The following is a 22,440-nucleotide window of genomic DNA, read 5'->3' on the forward strand; positions in this document are numbered from 1 at the left end:
CACCACGAACATTCTTACAAGTGACTAGATGACAGAAAATCCAGAGAGATTAAGGGTTACAATATTCAAGCAACAAATAAAAACATAAAATTGAAGGCTTAGTTTCTATTTGGAGTTCCTCCTCGTTAAAAGCAGCCCACAAAATGCAGAAGGGCTCCCATAGACATACGAATTAGCTCACAGGACGAATTAGAAATTGAGGCTGCAGCGTCTTTCAGTTCTGACTCAGTTTTAACAGGGCTGGTCAACAAGCGCAGAGAGGAGGAAGTGACTGATGGGTTGGAGCGGAAAATAAAGATGACACAACAAGGAAGCTGAGAAGAGAGCAAACTAGAAGAAGAGCAAGAGGGAACTGTCAAAAAGAAAAAAGGGAGAATAAGAAACAAGAGTCTGGCTGACAATGGCAAACCACACGCTAGTACAGCACTCTGTGCTGAAAAAGCGAAGATTAAAAGAGTAGCACAGAGACTGAGCCGGCAGGCTGAATTGACATGCACGAGACAGTCGGCGCTGAAAACGCTGCAGCTGCCCCGCACCACAGCACACACCCAGCAAGTGAAGGGGAGGGGTGTAAAGAATGAATGAGGAAGGACAGAAAACAAAAATGCATTAAAACGATTATCGCAAGATTAAACCCAGGAGAAAAAAAAAAAAAAAGTAGTGCTTTTCAGAGAAGCGCATAAAACTGGAAAAGCCTCTCATTAGTAAATGATTTTCAAAACAGTGAACACTTGTGGAGTTCACAGTCCAACACTTTGAAGAGCTCCTTCCACTTAGACTCTACAGAACCGACTTTAAGCTGGATGCAGCCACAGTAGCTGCCTTTGAAGTGAGCACTGCACTCGTCGGTAATGCCCAGAGACAAATTAGCCGATCAACTACTCAGAAATACTACGGCGAACTTGTGATGCTTCCGGCAAGAGCTTCTTTACCTCAGAGTTTACTCATAACAGGCGAGTGTGTCTTCGGCTGTATAACCTCAACAGGACAGGAGATCACCCTCCATTTCTTCTGCTTCCCTGATGTGTCAGTGTTACTCAGCCTTAAAGCCGTCATCTCATCCATTCCACCTCTGCGTGCTTTTATCTACGTACAACAACCTCCCACTATGATCTGTTTTCTTCCTAAACCAAAAACCTTGTCCCTCCTCTCAGGTTTGTTCGTTCATCTCACCTCTGTAACAGATGTTATATCTATTCTGTTTAAGTGTGTTTATCCACTCACAACCTCCCCGATTTTGAAACATTCATGCAGGCTACCAACAATTAGGAACCCTCCATTTGATATCATTTCTTATTCATCAGATTCTCCCATGGTCAATGCACATAGTCTGGACTGGAATCTAAATATAGTTTATTAGCTTCCCACATACGTACTTATACTCCTTCGACTTTTTTTTTTGCATTACTTCAGCATATTTCATGCAACAGACAAATACACAGTAGCACTAAGTGGATGGTAACAGTTGTTTCAAAATTACAAACAACACAGACATGCATTTGTCTTCAGGTCACTGTGTAAAAACAGAACTGTTCACAGCAATTAAGTCTTTTTGGGTGAGTCTCAACCTACTTCTAGAGAGAGGATTTGCTTTGCCTGTTCTTCTTTTAATAATAGCCTAATGCCAAGACCGTTGGATGGACAACAATTTAATTTATGTTGAAGCCTTACCACAGAATCTCAATTGGATCTGGGTATGGACTCTCCCTGGGATCTTTGTAAGACATCAGTATGATTCAATCTACATCGTCTCATTGTCCTGGCTGAGTAATTCTCATTTGATGCCAAACTCTCATTCTTATGTAGGGCTGGGAAAAAAATAACAATATATATCACAACAGACACGTGATCAAGATCAATGGATAATACGTCCAATAGAATAATTTCACTGAACTCCAGTCCAGAACGGCACAGCATTCTGGGGGATGTAGGCAGAGGAAAGACTTGAGTTATTGATATACATTACTAGATTGAACAGCGCCTCTTAGCCGCTATAGCTAGTGCCGTGCACCTGGAGGCGCTAGTACCATGCATTGAGTCATGTCAATAAAGTTATACTGTTCCAATGTGTGATAAGCAGGAATCTGTCACAAAATGGTCCATTATAGAATAACTGACCTACTTCCCATTTCTCCATATAGATTTTTTTTTTTTTATTAAATTTTTTTTTCCTGATCTGCGAAACATGATACCCTTTGACTTTGTTCTGTCTTGGTTGGTTTGCAGTTGTGACATCTTCTATCCATCTTCTATCCCAGTGTTTCCCAACCCTGGTCCTCCAGGCTCACCGCCCTGCATGTTTTAGGTATTTCCTTGCTTCAGTGCAGCTGATTTCAATTGATGACTGATTGACGTTTGTTGAACTGCAATCAGTTGAATGAGGCACATTAAAGCAGGGAAACCTCTAAAACATGTAGGACAGTGTGCATTGAGGACCAGGGAGGGGAAACACTGTTCTATACTAAACCGTGCTCTGCAAGACATCTAAACCCTGAGATATTGTGTTATTGCCCATTTTATCCATGAGTTCCTCCCCAAATTGACAGCTGTATTTGTTGGTTTTCATGATGCCGTTTGCTCACTAGCGTACTCTCTGAGGCTTTCACAGAACCGCTAAATTAGAGAACTTTCAAATAAGGCGAGGTCTGAAGGCAGTTTGTCGGCAAGGACTTTATTTTGGGGTATCAGAACAAACAGAATTAGATACCACTACTTGCCACTAATTTTAGATTTAGTTTTTTTTTTTTTGGTAAAACATTTAGAACAGCATGTATGGCCGCCCTTCCTACCTCATTATGTGCTACCCCCGAAAAAAATCCCATGAGGTTTGTGGTTGTAAAGTGACAAAATGCAAAAAGGTTCAAAGGACATGAATGTTTTTGCAAGGCAAAGTAACTCTGTGAATGATAGAGCGGCTTAATGGACCATCAAATAAACATTAACTCTTAAATGTTGTTTTGAACAGACAATCGTTAAAGCCACCTCAATGATCCCACTGGACTGTACACACTGTTCCTTCCCCCTTTTTAAAAAAATAAAATAAAAAATAAAAAATCATATTAGTTTCCACACAACACTACCAACACTTGGATGTTCCCTGAGTGATACACACGGCAGGAACTGCTATTAAAAATTCAGTGAAGTTACCATACTACACAGAAGCACAGGAAGCTTCAAAAGGAAGTAGAGCCACAGAACTGCTCAGTCAAAAAAAAAAAAAAAAAAGGACAAAAAAAGGCTTACTGCTCATTTACTAGTTTTGTGTGTGTGTAGAAATAGATGACAAATATTGAGCCATTTCACCTTGCAATCCCAAAAAAGGCCACATAATTTGACAGAAATGGATTTCCATCCCAGGTGACGGAGCAGCGTACATGTCAACTCTGAGCTAGACTGAGACAGAGGGCCTGCGAAAGCAAACAGCAGTCTAGTATCAAATACACAGTCTGATCCAGCTGTCTCCAACACCAGATCTGCACAGTCCATGAGATCACTTTGAATATTTCCAACAGAATATTACAAGAAATAAAGAATTGGCTTGAGAAGGAATGGAATGACGGGTTTTAACCTAAGCCTCAACACCTGTTGGAGTTATTACATAATCACCTAATCTGACTTTGTCTGAGGCTGAAATCCAAATTTCCAGAGGTGACCGCCTCCAGTTGAGCACATACCAACAAAAGACCTCTTACATTTAGGAATCCTTTTCACTCCAAGCACTTTAACAGATTTAGCCAAACAAAAGAAAGTACCATAGAGAGTTGCTGATTTTGCAGTAAACACAAACAGTAAATGCACATCAAATCGATTTCAATGCAAACAATCCATTAATCAGAGCAAACTGCAAGACTTGTACAATTATGAGAACATGCAATGATAACAAAAGTTAGGGTTTGTATAGGACAGGCTTGAGGCCCGTCTCGGTCCTCTCTGTCCTTGCACTTCTCCGTCCCACAATAGCAGTTCTGTGCTGTGTGTACACTGGGCAGCAGCCAACACTTCAGCAGCCAACCACTACAACGGTGACTGCTATTTAAGCTCCTGTGCCAGCAGTGACCATGCAAACTGAGTGGGCAACCACCACACAGAGAAGTTTGGTGACCTACTCCAGCCTGCCATGTGTGTTTTGAGTACATTTCTCTCACTAGAAACCTTTCACCACAAACGCAGCAGAAGAAAAAAACCCTTTTTTGAACACTATGTTTTCTCGTCCTCCTTCCCCCTCATGCTATATAGTAACCTCTAACCTTGCAGCTGGCTTTTCCCTTCCTGTTTCCTGCTGGTTGTGATAAAGAAGCGCAGCTAGCCAGCCAGTGCTGTAGCACGCTAACACAACGCAGCACAGCCAGCACAGGTCAGGCTTGCAGATTCAGAGTCTGTATGGACTGGTAGGAGCCACATTATTAAGCAGCACCATTATTGGCTTCATCTGCTCAACGCTAGCTAACGCAGAAATCCAGACCAAACAAGGAGAAATGCATCTCGTCTAATGAGGAAAGACACAAGCGCAAGCCTGTGTCAAATTTAATTCACAGCACACACAAAGTCGACGAGATTTTAAAAGATTGTTTTGGTTTTTTTTTTGCTCTTTTTGGTAAGTGATAACTACAAGATACAGAGGAGAAACTGAAAGTGATCTTTACAAGACTCGACTCAGCATTCACTTTGGTGACTCAATCATGTGCACCAGAAGGAATCACAGTTTTTCCACACGTTATGATGGTGATGATACACTAAAAACAGATTGAGAAGACTGAGTTCCTCGCTGCCATTATTAAAGCAATAATTCAGCAAAATCATGATTGAAGTTTTCCCCAAAAAACACAAAGACCATTGATAAACATCACAACCTATCCAAACTGTCTATACTCTTGATGTTTGTGCCCAACAACTTGACTGGACACCAAGTGCTGAACTGTTGCACAAATTATAGGTTTTCAACTACATGTAAAATGATCTGCCGGTTTAAACTTTTGCATGTTTGGCTATAGCCAGGGGCATATCTTCACAGGAAACATAAAACACACACAGCTCTCCAACACGCAACAAAAAAAATTCTGACAAAGAAGGGAAATAAAAGTCTCAATCATCTCCATATTAATTTTATTTTAGATCCCTGGTGCCAAACTTTTGTAATTTTTTGGAAAGCGGTCTTGATGGAAGAGTCCTAAACTCTAGGGAGCATTTAACAGAAGACCTGCCCAAAAAACACTATTTCAGATTAAAAAAAATTTTTTTCTTTTAAAGGTTTTAGTGGCTCTAGTGGCCTTTATTTGATAGTTAATTGACAGGAAAGTGGGTAATGAGAGAAGGGGGAAGACATGCAGCAAAGGTCGCCAGGCCGGGAATCGAACCTGCGACGGCCACGTCGAGGACCAAGGCCTCCTTATGTGGGCTGTGCTTAACCCCTGTGCCACCACAGCACATCTCACAGATGAACTTTTTAGATTTCGCTACAATAACTTAATACAAATATACAACTTATTCTTGTTTGAGTTCAATCTGAAGAAAAAAACCAACAAGGTCTAAAATAAAGGCGACTCCTGAAGTAATGGATTCATTTCTTTGTTTCTTGTTTTTTTGTTTTCTTAAGCCTGGTACAACTTTTCTCATTCACAAGCTCACATTCTTTACTTTTCACCACATACTTAAGACTATGTGGTCACGTTCCGGTGCTACAAGTAGAAACAAAAGCATTTTTTTTCCCCCTCCAGGGGGTCTTTTGTGGGCTCTAGTGTCCCTTATATGACAGCAGGCTGACAGGAAAGGGAAAAGAAGAGGGGGGAAGACATGCGGCAAATGTTGGTCGGGTCCGGGAATCGAACCCGTGACGGCCACGTCAAGGACTCGAAGCCTCCAAATCTGGGTTGCGCTATCCCCTACGCCACCACAGCACGCCCGAAACAAAAGCATTTTAACACTTTTGTGGAGTTTTCTGAATGTAGAGCTTTGCAAAACTACATTAAACTTCATAAATGTAGTTGTGGTACAATCCCAACCTTTAATGTGTGATTATGGGGCACCACTTTGTGGAAGTTAAGGTACACCAATTTTAATTTTTAACATTATTCTCCAAAATGGGGCCTGCTTTCAAAGCCACCAATCCTGCAGTATCTTGTCCCTGCTAAAAAAAAAAAAGCATTCCCACAGCATGATGCCGTTACCACCATGTGTCACTGTGGCAATAGCATTCAGAGTACCACTAATTATTGGGTTTTCCTTCACACAGCATTTTGCATGTCACTGGAAGATCTGCAGTGTCTGTCAACCACATACAATCCCACGTAGTTACGCAGTGTAGAGCAATGTTTTCATTCTCATTTACCCCCTTCTCAGAACCATAAATTACAGGAATAAAGTGAGAACTTCTCACAAAATATAAATTTAATATCCAGCAGTTATTTTTAGCTTAATGCTCCAACTTCCCAGACCCTGTCTGAGCTCACTTATCTCTGCGTGCAAAAACGGCAAGCACTCGTTGTACAAAGCAGAGATGATGGTGAGTTGCGTCATCCTAATCACCATAATCTAATAGCGTGAGGATGACTTGTGTGGGCAGCTCAAGATGCTACTGCGACATAAATAGCCAAGACGTTCAGCTGTGTGTGTGCTTAAACATACCTGCACAGAGTTGAAAGTGAAATATTGTCAGCTACTTAAGGGTGAGCAGTTTCTTCCACTCCACATATTGGTAGCAATCTGCCAGTTAGACCAGCCACTAAAAGATTTCATCCTTAATTCACAGCTATTTAGACTAAAAGGACAAAACACAGCGCATCTGTTGGCATTGGCAATGCAAAAAAAAAAAAAAAAAGAAAAGGAAATGAGCCCACAGAAATATCCCAATCAAAAGAAAGCAGCAAATAAACCACAGAGGTGTGAAACCACTGGCCACTGTATATGGAAAAACTTGACTGATTGAAGTTATGTTGAGGTAAAATTTAAATGACATCTGTTTGATTTGAGCTGAAGTAAACATACAAGATATGCCCTCTCCACAGCCCTCAAGTTTACCAATGAATAAAAGTTTTAATCATTGCCCTTTTCCTCTGACTAAAACTTGAAGTTTACTGAGTAATTTAACAAATATTTTATGCGTCTCAGTTCCACTGGAAACAATAAACGAATTGTGTACTTTGAAACCGTAAATCTGTGTGGCTTAAAACCCCCCCCCCCAAAAAAACAAAAGCTAAATTTATGCCAACAGCTGTTGAAAAATGCACGGATGGATGCTGTTTATGCAAATGTTCACGTTTAATCGATTTTAGCAGCCCTGTAATGCACTGATGCATTTCCCAACGATACTACAGATGCAAGGACAGCATTACAGCAAAAGGGATACGATGGCTTCTCCTAATAGTCAAAGTGCGGGCCGGTGCATTCTGAAGCAGACCTTTGTTACACGCGGGTGTCAAACACATTTACAGAAATAGGAAGTCATAATTTAGAACAAACATCCTTCCCTGTACCAAAACAGGAATACCAGAAACATAACATTTGACAATTTGCAAAACATAAAGAGGAATATTCTTGGTTACATTTTTTTTTAGGAAAGGATAAAGCAATGTTAATATAGAAAGGAAATCTTTCAAAGATTGCATTTTTGAGCTATACACACTGAAGTTTCAAACCAAGATACAAAATTGAAGACAACTGTAAACGCAGCAGAAGCAGTGTGTAAATGTATAGCCTCATTAGATTAAAAACTACCCAGCACTAAGCCACAGGAAGATCAAGTCTCATGCAAATCATGCACAACACCCATGTGTCACATGAATGTATGAAAACATGACCTTTCCTAAAACAGAACTTGAAATAAGTGTTCCAGAAATGCTGAAGTTTTTATCTACTGCAAAGCATGAATTTGGTTTTGTTAGAAAAATACATTTGCTTATAAAATGGGAGAGAAATGAGAATAGCAACACAAACAAATCTAATATGATTATTAAGGTTTTGCGCCAAACGTCCTAGGAGATTTTTCCATGGAGCGGCTTCTGAAGCTCGGAAAACAACCAACAGTAGCTAAGATAAGAATGAGGAATTGTGTCCAAATTATTGCTGAATGCTCGACAATTATTCCAGCTGCAGGGAATGCTGAATGACTAAAAGCTTGAGGAAGTTGGTCCCGTTGTTGACCATTGTCATAATATCACATAGGTATGTGTGGAATGCACTTTTCTATTGTGTCGAGATCTGATGGGAAGTTGTGTCAGAAAGAGAAGGCAGTGATATTAGAAGAAAGCCTAAAAGAAACAAAATGGTGTTGGTTGGGGGACCAGGATTTCAGAAGTTGTTATGTTGCAGTCGAAGTCAGATTCTCCTAGTGTTTCGAAAAGTCCCAAGTAAAATCAAATTGAAATAAAACATTCATTGAACTTGGGATTTTGAAAATTGGGAAGCCGAGGCATCACAAGCCACCCTGAGATCATCAACATGCAAAAAAGAACTACAGGAACGAACCGTCAGTTTACACGTCTTAAAGCTTGTACATTAAAGCATACAGAGTAATGTGCAATGTTTATTTTGAGTGATTCCAAACAACATGTAAGTGTTTTTCTCTTATGTGATATAGTCCTCAGTAGAAAGAAAGAACAGCATCGGAGGTTAGGTCGCAAAGATGAACAGAAATCGGTACCAGCAGAAAAAGCCTGTTCAATGCATCTCTACTTAGCAAGTGTGGAGTATAAAGTAAAACCTCCTTTTCTACAGCTTTTATTTTGTTTTAATGCTAGGCAAAAAAAGTTAATGTTCTGAAAACTGCAAGTTTTACAACTGCAAATTTTACTCTGATTTTAATAAAGGCACTAACTAAATTTTACTGAATTTGTTGTTGATTGAAAAACAGTACTTTGAAATAAAAGCACTTGTTGAGCTTCACTTTGGTAGATCTGCTGTTAAGAATTCATTAAAAATTAAAGGGGGAAAAAAAAAACATCCATTAGCAAATGTATCATTTTCCTTCACCTCTATCACTTTCTACAGTCTGTCCCTCTGTGCAGCTGCATCACCCTGCAGCTCAGAACCTCACCACTTCCTGTAAGCAGCTGGATCTATCAGCCTTCGTCAGGATGCAATGGTGGCGCAGCTCAGAAGAACGAGCAAACACTGGAGAAGTCCTACTTCCTCAGTCTTTAATTATCTTAACCTCCAACCTTTTCTTACCATCAAACATTTAAACACCTTCTAAGCTGATTAGGTTGAGATAAAAAGTCCCTTTTTACTTTGTTCTCATTTGATGAATAAAAGAAACATTGTTTTAACTTGAAGGCTTATCTAATTTCTGTGAATTTTCCCTCTGACAGAGGACTGAAATGTCTGGGCTGTGCTGCGTAAGGTTACTGGAGGAAGTAAGTGAAGTAAAAAAAGGAGGAAGTGCTGACTGTGTTAAGTCGACTCCCACCGAATATGGCATGCTAGTGTTAATAATTAAGCCTTACTCACAGCAGACACACTTTTGTGCTCACTTTCATGCACTGAACAGCAGCGAGCCCTTTTCCTTGAGGAGTCACTTCAGAAAGTGAAACTCGCTGAATATTTCAAATATTTATTTTATTTTCATTTTGCATATGACTGCATAAAAAAAAATAATAATAACAAAAATTTCGCAATTTGTGTCCCAGAAAATTAGAATATAGTAAAAAGGTGAAATATTGGAAACTTTTATTGTCACACTTTAGTTACCCAATTAACTTAAAAGACCTGGAGAGATTTCCTGAAGCTAAAAATGGTCTCTCACTCTAGGTCAGTCGGCTACACAAACATGCAGAAGACCGTCATCGACGCCCCCACACGGAGGGGAAACCAAAAAAATAAAAAAAAGTCTTTGCTAAAGAAGCTGGTTGGTCACCGAATGCATATAAAACAGAGGATTGAAGAAGGGTGGCAGGAAGAGGTGCACCAGGAATAACTGCAGCCTTGAGATGTTTGTCAAGCAAAATCTATTCAACAACTTGGTGAATCTTCATAAGAAATGACCTGAGACAGGAGTCACTACGCACAGACAACTCCTACACATGTCCTTTCTTTTGTTAAACCACTCGTGAGCCAGAGACTGGACTGCTGCTCACTCAAGGTCACAAGGTCTGGAGGCAGAGTGGTGAAGAACAGTTACTTGAAGTCCAGTGTGAAGTTTTCAGTCAGCGATGACCATGTCCAGACACTGTAGTCCTCAATCTGGTGGTCGTGAGTTCGATTCCTGGTCTCTGGCCTTTTGCTGCATGTGTTCCCCTTTCCTTCTCTGTCCTCCCTATTTACTGTACAACAAAGGCAACTACAGCCTAAAAAATCCTTTAAAAAAACAAAACAAAAAACAAAATCAATGGGTAGAGGTGGCAGATCCTCTGTTGATGTTGGTCCAACATTTATGTTTATGGAAACGTTAATTTTGTTTTCCAGACAGACTTTGCACCTACCCACACTGCCAAAGGTACCGTAAGCTTGTTCAGTGAACAAAGAGTTACTGTGGCTGACAGACCAGAAAACTCACCTGGCCTGAACTATACAAGATGCAAGTTTCCCTTTACTTGTAGTGGCTCAAACCTCCTTGGTGAAACAGGCTTGCACAGCAGCATACTCACTCGTATCTTGGCATCCTACAACTAAGGAACAGGCGACATTTTTCACTCAGCATTAAATTTAGACATGGGAAAAACAAAGCACACCCTCCGTCAAGTTTTGGAGAGATGATACGGATCTTGTTTGTTTTTGGTTTTCCCCGATGACGGTGCTGTTCACTATGGCCAGACAGCTTTGCTTTTACTCCATCTGTCAAAGGTCGAAGTTCCAGAAGTCTTACGGCTTATTCAGATGAAACATTGCTTATCCAAGTCAACCTCTGTCTTTATCTGAGCATTGAATCCAAATGAGTTAAATATTTCTCTGACATTAACATCAAGAAGTGTACAGTCTGATGGGCCAGAGTGAATTAACCAAGATGTCAACTCCAGGAAGACTTTGTAATTGTACTCAACTAGCCTTTAAAATTATTAAAAACCTAATGAAAACCAGATTATTTCTATGTTTTAATGTGTAAAAAGAATCAAGACTGTATCCACAGCTCTGTGAGGACTTAGTTAACTCTGTTAATAATCATCAAAATAGTCTTTCAAACTTCCTCTTAAGCTGACTGGGAAAACAAAAGAAATGAGCACCGGTAACTCTGCAGAAATTATCGTTCCAGTTGGACCTGAGTCTAAGCCATGTGTAAACCCTGCTGCAGCCTAAACACACACACTAGTATCTCACCGGCATCCAACATAACTTAAGTGGGCTGATACCCATTGGTTAGTGTCACAGCCACTTGCCTTCTTAATTCAAACAATAGTCACCTTTGTGTGCAATGCCTGGTGAGTGTGTATACAAGCACATTTCCTCTTTTCAGCAGTAATTTCTTTCCTCTCAGTCTCTCACTGCAGTGGAGTGAGAATGGAAATTAATTTCACACTGACAAATACTTAAAATGGTAGCAAGCAACTTTATCTGTGTTCAAAACAGAAGGGCCTAAAATTGAAACTTCCTCTTCTCTTTGGTCGCCTTTGTGGGGGTTTTGTCTGCAAGATTATGGTCAAGGCAGCTGAGAAAAAAACCATTTCACTGAGGAACTGTGAAACAAGATGAGGATGTATCTCTTAGCAAATGACGGACAAAACTGTTACCTACATTTATAAATACACAAAGTAGAATATTCAGTCAGAACAAAATGCTACACCTATTCAGACAAATTATGTTACATTTAAAAATATTAATGCAATTTCAGACCCTCATCGCCTGTCTAGCCAAAAAGTAAAAACAGATTTCGCTACGTCTAACTGGCCTAAACAACTTCGGCTTTTTCACCTGCAGCTTAAAGCCTTTTTGAAAAATCTGACGTCCAGTTCAACCAAAGATGAAGTCATCGCACTCCAAAAGTTCAGAGATTAAAAAAAGTACCACAATAAGAAATGATTGATTTATCAACAATTATGCTACATGAATTGGCAGCCCAGAGATTCCAATAAATATTGCTAACTTTTTCTTATAAATTGATTGGATCATTGGAATTCTTAATTTATAATAAATGATTATCCTCTGCAGTACAAATATGATCGGACACAGAAAGCAATTTATCTTAGCCACTCTAAAAAATGCGGATGACAAAATAATCGAAGTGAACGTCAGATATTTAAAAATAAAAATACTGATCTAAATATGCAGATATCTACCTCCACAGCAACGAAGCCTCTGAGAAATATGGCTCTACAAAGCCTCGAGGTTATTTTACTAAAATGAAAATGAGTCCCAAAAGCTCACGAACCTGAAGCAAAACGTCTTGTCCTGAGATCACAAAGTCTGCATAGCATCCAAGATTCTTAGGGAAACAATTAGTTGCAATATTTATTGGAACAATGCCAGTTAAATGACACCAGATGCCCCAAAACCTTTCTGTGAGTTTTAGCTTCATTGTCAATAAATTCTCAAGTGTGAGAGTCCATTTCTGAACATCCACAGATTGTCAATGTATTGTTTGAAGGCTGGCTATGATTGAGTTTCTATTAAAATCGTTTAGCAAATATTGCAAGAATTGTAACTTCCAGCCATTTCTATGTCAATGTGATATTGTAGACTTAGTGCACTGAAAGTAACATTTTACTTTAATTATATAAACACACCTCTTCACCGAGATGCCAGTAACGGTAGAGGTTCCCGTGTATTTGCATATGTAGCAAATCTTCTCTGAGGTCTCTATTTACTGTCCTAACTGGCACCAAAAACTTTTTTTTTTTTTGCTTAATAATTATAATTGAGTCACCTTTGTTCTATCTTTTCGAACTGACACAACCAAAAATCTTCATCAATAAAGTTTTCTAAACTTTTATAGCCTTTGTTTTGTGACACTGCATCTCACAGTATGATGTTGGTCAAAACTACATTTTAAAATTTATGGAAATTACACTAAAAAAAGTGCAGCGCACAGTTAAAATTCATCAGCGTTGAATTTCATGTTCTTACTTAGAACTACTTCTGCTACCTGTGGTTCTGTCCACCTATTTCAACATTCAGCTTTTTTTAAAAAGAATAAATTCTTTCTTTTTAGTGCGAGAAGCGAGCTTTTGTTTCAAACTGCTAAGAATATCAAAGAGCCAACAACTGTAGCAGCTAAAGAACATAGCGAATAGATGGCAATGATAGAGAGGCTCGAAAACAAAGATACAGGCAGCTGTAGAATGAGCACCCTTCTAACCACACACCCTAGCATTCTCAAACCACAACATCTCTCTTCTCTTGTTTTGATACATCTTGAACTACAACTACCCTAAGGGGGCGGGTATGGCTGTCATCGTTTCTCAAAATGATTCTGAATGAAGCACAAACTACATCATACATTCAAATTACTCCTTTCAGATGGGTTAATTAACAGAACGTACTGGCATGGCAGCTTAAAATAAAGACACAAACACGAAGGTCCACTTTTGGACCATTTCACAGACCTGGGTTGCGAATTCTCCTCATACATGCGCTCCTTGCCTTCCTTGAACAAGCTGATGGTCTGCTTGGTCTTTTTGGTCAGGTTCTCCATAAAGACCCGGAAGTACTCGTTGTCTCCCAGAGTCTCCATTTTGCCCTCATAGCGAGACAGGATGGTGCGCAGGTGCTGGTAGGTGTCTGGCAGCAGGTCGAGGATGTAAGGAGGGCTGTTCTTCAGAGCCAGTTTGGGGTTTTGGCACAGCCGCACCACCTGCAGAAACGTGAGGATGTGAGGGGGAGAACAGAGACACGGTTAGGAGATAAGAAACCAGCTTTGGGAGGTAACGTGAACGAAAAAGCAACAAGAAGAAAGATTAGCAAAAAGGGTGCGAGGAGAAAAGTGTGAAAAGACAGATTACCGTATTTTCCGGACTATAGAGCGCACCTAGAATTCTTTTGAAACAAAAACTGGAAACGTACATAAGACGCGCCGGGCTACAAGCCGCTGGTATCTCCACCGCTCTCGGTTTTCCTTAATAAATCTGCTACTATGGACGCAGCCCTGCGTCTCCAACGCCGAACCATGGATTCGTTCACGCCGAGCTTACGTGCAGCGGCTCCATTTCCCTCCTGTACTGTAGATCGATACTCCTCAACTTAAAAACGGCATCTTTTTCTTTGTGTTGTTTCCATGATGAGGGGTATGAAATTTCTCAGTCGTGCCTTCTGCTAGCATGAACTCGTTCTATATGAAAATTAGCACTTTCTTATTCGATTTCCAATTTTGACTTCTAATGATTCATTTCCTACTAGAGAGCCCCCTGGTGGTTGAAGGAAAATCCACAGAAAAGCCGCACAGGGATTTAAGCAGCATAGTTCAAAGCATGGAAAAAAAAGTAGCGGCTTAGACCAAAAAATACGGCAGATAGTAGCCACCATGTATTTTTAGACAGTGCATCAAATTTGCAGTTTATAAATGATTAAAACCAATTTTAATAGTATACCTCTATGAGTGATTAAACCACTCAAGATGTTTCCAGGGAGGCCAAGTAGGAGTCATGCAAAACAGAACATGCCAACAAAGACTGAGATAAAGGTCCCTAAAAGCCCAGGCCTTTTAGAAACCAGCAACCTATGCATTATGTAATATACTGAACATTCAGGTCCTCACTGTACGGTATCATTAATTATTTTACAAGCACTGCACTTCCTTCATAAAAATGTATCAGCCCAAAACAAAGGCTGAGTGCATCCATGTACAGCGTCCTGCCAAAGTACTCAACAGCCCCGTTAACGGACGGCTGCCAAGAAGACTGGCGTCAAGCCACACCTTCCAGCACGACGACGATCCTGCTGGAATACGGTTTACATCAAACCGTATTCGTTCGTTAGAGTATTCTAGTCAATGTCAAAACCAAACCCAAACGAGACTGAGACAAAACTTGAAAACTGATGTTAAGAGACGCTCTCCGATCATCGACTAAGCTTGAGTTGACTGCAAACAAGAACAGATAAAAAAAAAAAAAAAAAGACAATCAGTCTCGATGTAGCTGGCAGAGATTTGTTAAAATCACATAGCATTTTCTTTCATTTCACAACTACAAACTACTTTACACATAAAATTTAAATAAAATGCATTGACATTTGTGATTTGTAATGTAAAAAGATTTAATTGAAGTTACATAAATACTTCTGCAAACTATTGTAGACTGTCTTTTCCCCCAAAACACATCCACAATCTTCTTGTTTTCCACCACTTTGTTCAAATCAAGATTGCTTGAGCTCTTTATACGCTGATCGTGCCTCTGCAGTCATTGTGCGAGACCTTATCCCCTCCCATGTGTGTCCTTCTGCATGTTTGGAGAGGCTATCCATGTGTTTACACTTCCACATTTCAATCTGAATATCCTCTGCCACTTCTGCCTTCTAAAAATAATAAATAAATTACACAAAACGCCCATTCTGCTTGCTTCATATTTGAACATGATTATCACGAAAATCTGAAGGGCTCAAGTGCAGGCTGCTGTTGTGAAAATATGTGCTGCCTGGCTACTACCCCCCCAGCAAAAACAATAAGCGAACAAAAATAAACTCCTGGTAGATTGCTTTCGTAAATGATTTATTTGAAGTTCAAAACATCTGTAGTCACGACCAGATGGACTCAAGATCACCGAAACATGCCTGATCTTCAGTAATGTTCAGCCTTTCGTCGCCGATCTCACTGTAACTGAGTCACTTCGTTAACCATAACAAAAAAAAACAAACAAAAAAAAAACTAGAAAGATACTGGCGTAAAGCCTGGAACACTCTGTCATGAAGCCCGGTAACAACACGACTGCAGCCAACGCGCACACAACCCCGTTTGTTTAGTTGCAGAAACATGCAAGGAAATAAGTTTTCATTCACAGATCTGAACCTGAATCAGAGCTTGATTGGCAGCCACCATTGGCAACCAAACTATCATGTCAGCAACAAGGCATGGCTCTGTTTTCTGCAAATCAGGCCAGATGATCGTGTGCTGATTATGTAGGAGGGCAGGAAAGAAATACGCCAGGTACACGTCTTAAAAATGGCTGTTATGAATTGCCTTGCCTTTTATGACAGTCGACAGTTTTCCATTATGGTGGAAATAAAATAAAATCAAACGTCAGAAGATGATGAGTAATTTATAATTTTGGTAGAGATTTGATTTTGGCTCAATTACTTGTATTAAAGTATACTTAAAATATTGAGAAGTTTCAAAATCGCCAACGTCGTTCAGTCAAACCACACCGTCAGTTTAACGTCTCAATAACAAGATGTGAGAGAAAGTGTCAGTAGAGAGCGATTTTCTTCAGCTGTGTGACAAATTAACCCACCAGAGCAATCTAAAAAAAAAAAGAGAGAGAAAAAAAAAACAAGCACACAGTATAACTTATTACAGATTGCCTATTAAGTGTTTCTTTAGAGAAAAGTCTTTAAAAAATGCTATTTATTTTATTAGAATTATTGTGCCGTATCTATATTGTTCCATTTTTCTAAACCACTCATGACTTCACAGTTCAAGCCACAAATAAAACTGACAGAGAAAAGGTCGCACTTGAGCTCGAAGAACCTTGAATCAATTTATAGCTGACCGACTGAACCGACAGCCCTCTGAAGAGCAACCGAAACAGCTTCAGTCGTGCCATGAGGAAACCAGATGATTAACAGTCTCCAGAAGTAAACAGGAAAATATTACATGATCAAACAATCATTAGTTCCAGCAGAGTTTCCCAACTTAGCATGTCCTTCATTTGAAGGCATTTTTAATCTGGAAACCGAGAAAAGCAAGACAGATGCTTATTATGTGCTTATGGCAGAAAGTCTGACGTAGGAAGTTGTGTTGCAGTCGTGAACTTTAACGAGAGTAAAAGTGCACAATATCCACCACACGTTCACAGAGTGTGAATCAGAAGACACCGTCAGTTAGGCATTGCAACAAAGAAAATTTACAATTAACTGGAATAATAAATACGTTATGGGATACGTTTCTCTCCCTCTACATTTAAAACCTTTAGACATTTTAACTTTAACGTTTAGTACAAATATCTTTCAGTCTGATCCAGGATTCAACACGATCAACAATATTCATTTTTTCATCTTTTCTTTAACCAGAAAAGGTTTGGACCGCTATCGTCATCAACACCTGCCAGCCTTTTGCGCTGAGCACTCAGTCAAACATGCCTACATGTTTGATGCAGCAACATCTGCGGGCCCTTATATGTCAGCGTTTATTAAAGCTCCTGTCTTTAAGTGAAAGCTTGACTGCCTCTCAGAAAAATGCATTCCACTTCTACACCACTTCCCTCTGTTTAACCCCTTCAAAGACAGCTTCACACCTGGCGCTGACATGGTAGCTTCATGATAACTGCCTGTAAGAAGTGGCAGGCTTCTTTTGAGAAATGAAAGCTAAAAAAGAAAAGATAAAATTGTTTCCCCCAACTTTGTATTTTTCTTGTCTAAAACAGTGATGTGGCTGTTATGTTTTCTGTTAAGCGAGTGCACTCATTATTTGTGTCATTAACTTATTGATTAAGTTAATGACATTAGCTTAAGCACACATTAACTTCGTGGCATAAAATATAAGAACGACAACAATTGTGGCAAATAAAGAAAGCAAGTAAATTTGGTGCTTAATTTTTTAGGCATACACTGCTGATTTGTTGAAAAAATAAAATTAACTTGCATTCCAAAGGGATTCTCTGAACCAATTATTGTAAACATATTTACTAAGTATTACTTACTGGACACCGAGTCCAATGTGCAAACTAAGACGTTTTCTTGTACAGCTGGTAGAGAATGTTCAACAGAGAATAATGATTATCTAGCCTAAAATACATCACCATGTATGTAAATGTTTAAAACTCAATTTCAATTTTATTTTGCAAGATTACAAAAATTATATTTTAACTATGACACAAAGCAGAACAAATGGTGAGTACAATAGTTACACAAAGCATAAAATATACACGAGATCAATTTTTACCGAAGTGCACAGGATTATTTTGTTATAAATTAGTTTGGCTGACGAACAAAAAATGTGCTCATATTTTTTGGCTAATACAGAAATAAAGATTTATTTTTTTTTATGAAGAAAAATATCAAATTAAATAAGGAAATTTATTTATTTTATGCCGATCTAAATAAGTGTGCAAATATTTATACCTCTTTCTATTTCAAAGTAATCAAATTTTTTTTTTCTTCAGTAAAAGAACCACAGATGAATTAAAAAATATGCAGGTTTATGCACAGAAATTTTATTTTAAAATATCTGCATAGATCAAGAACAGCTAATGTGCCACCACTGGCCTGAACCAGCTAACATCACCAAGGTTTAAAAAACTGCTATGGTTTCAAAACGTGTAAAACTTTCCATCCGTTCCTAAAATTTAGATGTTTAATTTAGATGTTTAATTGAAACATCAGCGTCACAAAATCACCAACAGCAACGTTGTGAGAACTAAAACAATCCCATTCATGGATCTATTACCATCCTTTAATATATTACCAACTTCTGCATAGTAGATAATATTGGACATGCACATTTTAGCATTTTAGCTAACGATACTATGAAAACTGCAGTTAGACAGTTTGGGCTACTGTTTGCCAACATGATGTGAATAGTCTGTTAGCTAATAAGTAGCTAATGTAATAACACTTACCTTTACAATTATATATGACATTCATTATCGACAGCAGGCTGCCAACGCTGCCAGAACAAATGGGGTTCCTGGTGTTTATATCTGCCACTTTAAAAAGTATAACTTTGTCTTGGATTATTTTAATACAAATGTAAGTTTCAGATTCTTAATGTGCCTTAAAGTCCAAAACTGACAAATGGTGGGCTTGACACACTAACAAAACCCTCACGTTTAAGGACCATACACACTTTACGGCAGGTACTATCAAAATTACTTCAGGAAATATTTTAAGTGAGATAAAACTTTTAAAGCTAAGGTTGGTAAGTTACGAGTTGCACGTTCACAAAGGAGCCGAATACAGACTTTACCCAAGCAGGTAGTCTGATTAATGGGTTAATCTGTTAAACATACAGCACAGAACAACCACTACCATGTTTAGCAGGTGGTGATTCAATATTTCTTTGTGTCGAAATAATATATAGATGTTACGAAATACATATTATGAGTATATTAACACTATTATTAAAGTCCTGTAAATGGGATCCCTCGTATTTAGACAACATTCATCCATACATCGTCTATGCTTATCCTTGAAGAGCAATAGGTAGTTCAAAACTGCTTTTGAACATAGGAGGCTTCAATTGTTCATTTCTGCCCAAGTCTTTGTATTAAAAATAAAGAAAAGTTAGAAGATAAAGTTATTGGAAACAAGGATATGCAATATTTTACCTTAGCATCAACAAGTTAGCAAGAAGTCGGTTGCTTTTGGGTTTTAAATAGTAGCAATTAAATTATGTTACAAAACTCAGTTTGAAAACTGTGATACAATGAATTGCTGCTAAAAAAAGTAACTCAGAGGAACCTTTAAAGGGAAGCTCCAACATATTTCCTAAGCTATTGGTGCATGCTGATGCATGTTAATATACATAGCCATACTTCAGCTGATTTTTAAGCAACCTGTAGGAGCATGAAGAGTTCTGTTCCTGAAGTAATTTCAAAATGTTGAATGTCGTATTCATCTTGCTAGTGCTGCCCATAAACACTTGGTAGAGGTTTTAAATATGTTGACTTGCATGGCGCTAACTAATAAAAGTCGCTGGAATAAAATTAAGCAGCAAACTTTGGTTGGTTAGTAGCCTCTTAACTTCACAGCTAACAAACGAGGTATCAAAAAGGAAGAACAAGAAACTCAAAAAAGCTGCTTGAATCTCACAGGAAACTGGGGGGTCGAACTGCTTCTGACTATTTTCCGAGAAGCAAGTTGTGAGATGAGTCTTCCTCGTAAAAGAAAGAGCTCAAATGTTCTAGTTACAAAAAACACTTTTCATGTTTCCTTACGATTTATTGCACTTTTCGACGACTGACAGGCAGCTGGCTGAATGCGCAGGAGTTTTCAAAAGGGAAGTAACACAGACTTGTAAATGCTACACTATCCGGGTCTCTGAAGGATAGGTTTTAAACGGATCCCGTAACCATTTTTAAAAAAGTTTAATATTTGAGCACTGGAACAGATGACGGTGCTACCACAGTTAGCTCAGACTTTTGACTGATGTTGGAAGCAGGTCTGTTTTGCCATGTCCGGAGGCTAGTATCAAACTGACGTTGTTTTACTGGCCTGTCCGTTTCGATGCCTGTTAGCGAAACAATAAACACATACGAGTTTATATGGTAAAATTAGCTGAAGTGAGATACTATAAACACTGTCCCCTCAGCTGACTAGCTGACCTAACATTAGCTGCAAAGATTAGCTAGCTAGTTAGCTACAGTTAGCCAAGAGTGCCTTTGGTCATCAGACGTGTAAACAAAGCTCGTTGATGTTTGTGTTTGCTCACCTTGTCCATCAGTTTCCAGCATTTTTCCACAGTTTTCTTGTCGACGGCCCCGGGCTGGTGATGTGAGTGGAGGTGGTGATGGTGTGGCTGGAAGGCATCCTTCATCATTCCGATGATCCCCCCACCTTTCTTCAGGTTCCCTGCCATGTTCCGACTCGGTTAGGGACTGAGGGGCAGAGAGACGAGGCAGGGCGGCCAAGGGTCACGAAGACCAACCCGCCGCCTGTAGTTAGCTCTACCGGGCGATGGTGAACCCGTTACCCCCCTGCGAGGACAGCGCCCGAGTGGCGAATTCGAGCCAGGGTGCGACGGTGGGGTTAAACGGAAGGATGGGAGGTACTATCCGCTGAAGGACCCCATCATTAGGAATAAAACCAGTTAACAGGAGAAATGTCCAGATTGCGGATGAAATGTGGTACAACGGCCCCCTTAAACCCCGTTGTTGCAGTTAGCAGCCCCGCTCTTCTATCCCTTTCTGCAGGGACCAACGCAGGCTAATTAGCAGAACCGCCTCTGCTCGCCATCGGCTGGAGGACAATAGCACCCTTTCTGTGGCCAGACGCCTTGAGGACCTAAGTGTGTCCTCTCTTCTTGATAAGTCCCACTGTCGTTCCCCTTTCTCTCTCAACAGCAGCTCGTTTCGCCCGTGCCGCGTCTTGACGGGAAGTTCAGCGGCGGTGTGACAGTGTCAGCGCTCCCCTGCGGGCGGTGAAGGTGACGACATACGCCTCACACCGAGCACAAAAAGGAAGTCGCACTTCGAGCTGTGATGGCTCCGTGGTCATAAACGGGAACAGGGGTGAATAAATAATTGTGCGATTTAAACATTGCCCAGTGTGTTCAGCTTCCCCCAGTGACGTGTATGTGCAGCCCTTTCTTTTTTCCTGTACGTACCTCTTCCGTGCAACACCCCCACCCACCTTTATTTCCACGCCTTCTCTGTGCGCGTTCGCGATCAATGGACCCTGCCGGTCGCGCGCCTCCTCTGACTGTACAGTGCATTCATGAAATGCTGTAGATTTGTTGAATGCAGCTCTGAATCCCTCAAAGAACCAGGGCGCAAGCTGTTGGTGCGATGGAGAGAAAGGACCACAAATACATTTTCAGGAAATAATTTTGTGGCGTGAAATTTTGCTGTTGGTAATTTTGTCTGGTGAATATGAGAAAGTATTCCTACCCCTTTTTAACATTTTGTTTCAACCACTAGCTGCATTGTATGTGAATAGACCCACACAACGAAACGCATCATTATAAAGTGGGTGGAATCAAAACTTTACATGATTTTTACGTTTATTTACCTATGCAAATCTGAAAAATTAGTGGAACATATTTGTATTTCGCCTTCCCGTAACAAATACAGCAACCTGTCTTTTTGGGTTCTACCAGCTTTGCACAACTAGTGGCTAAATGTTTTTTTCCTGGTAACTTCAGGAAAAAAAAATAGCTGGATTTAAAATACACTTTTTTTAGCTTTATGTCATGTTAAAATGTTATCAAAACATAGCAGGAGGTCTGTCTTGACTCATTACGTATTATGTAGTTTTCAGGCACATGACTATGTATTCACTGTGGCTTTGGCTGTTTGTTCAGGAGTGTTTGCCTGCTTTAAGGTGAAGCTCCATCTTTTTGCACTTCTGAGAAATATTCTTCCAAGACTATTGCATTTAGCTCAATCTACCTTCTCATTAACTTTGACCAGCTTCCCCCCCATGCCATAGTAAAGCGGAAGGATGAAAGAACAATGCTGCCACTGTCATGTTTCAGTGTGAGGATGGTGTGTTCTTCAGGGTAATGTGCAGTGTGTGTGGTTTTTCACCACACACAACATTTTGCACATAACTAAAAAGATTTATTTTGGTGTCAGCGCAGCTCCTTCCAAGTTTGCTTTTTCTGCAACATGTCTTGTGGCAAACTGCAGCAGCAACTTATTAAGGTTTTTCTTTTTTTACGACAGTCTTTTGCTTCTCAATCCGGCTGTCTTCTATAAAGGCCATTTTATGAGA

At 39.7% G+C, this 22,440-nt stretch overlaps 1 protein-coding gene across 3 annotated transcripts in view; it reads right to left on the minus strand.

The window, feature by feature from the left end:
- The window catches only part of cbl (Cbl proto-oncogene, E3 ubiquitin protein ligase), a 50,411-nt gene extending 29,072 nt beyond the window's left edge, over window positions 1–21,339 (minus strand). For all 3 annotated transcript variants that reach the window (XM_044120570.1, XM_044120568.1, XM_044120569.1), the window contains exons 1-2: window positions 20,438–21,339; window positions 13,467–13,714 (exon numbers count right to left, since the gene is read on the minus strand). In XM_044120570.1, coding sequence (XP_043976505.1) covers window positions 13,467–13,714; window positions 20,438–20,584 — 395 coding nt within the window. In that variant the 5' untranslated portion in view covers window positions 20,585–21,339. The remainder of the gene's footprint in view (window positions 1–13,466; window positions 13,715–20,437) is intronic.
- Window positions 21,340–22,440: the final 1,101 nt, after the last annotated feature.

This window comes from Gambusia affinis, linkage group LG06 (assembly GCF_019740435.1).
Source record: "Gambusia affinis linkage group LG06, SWU_Gaff_1.0, whole genome shotgun sequence".
In the NCBI taxonomy this organism is placed as follows: Eukaryota; Metazoa; Chordata; class Actinopteri; order Cyprinodontiformes; family Poeciliidae; genus Gambusia; species Gambusia affinis.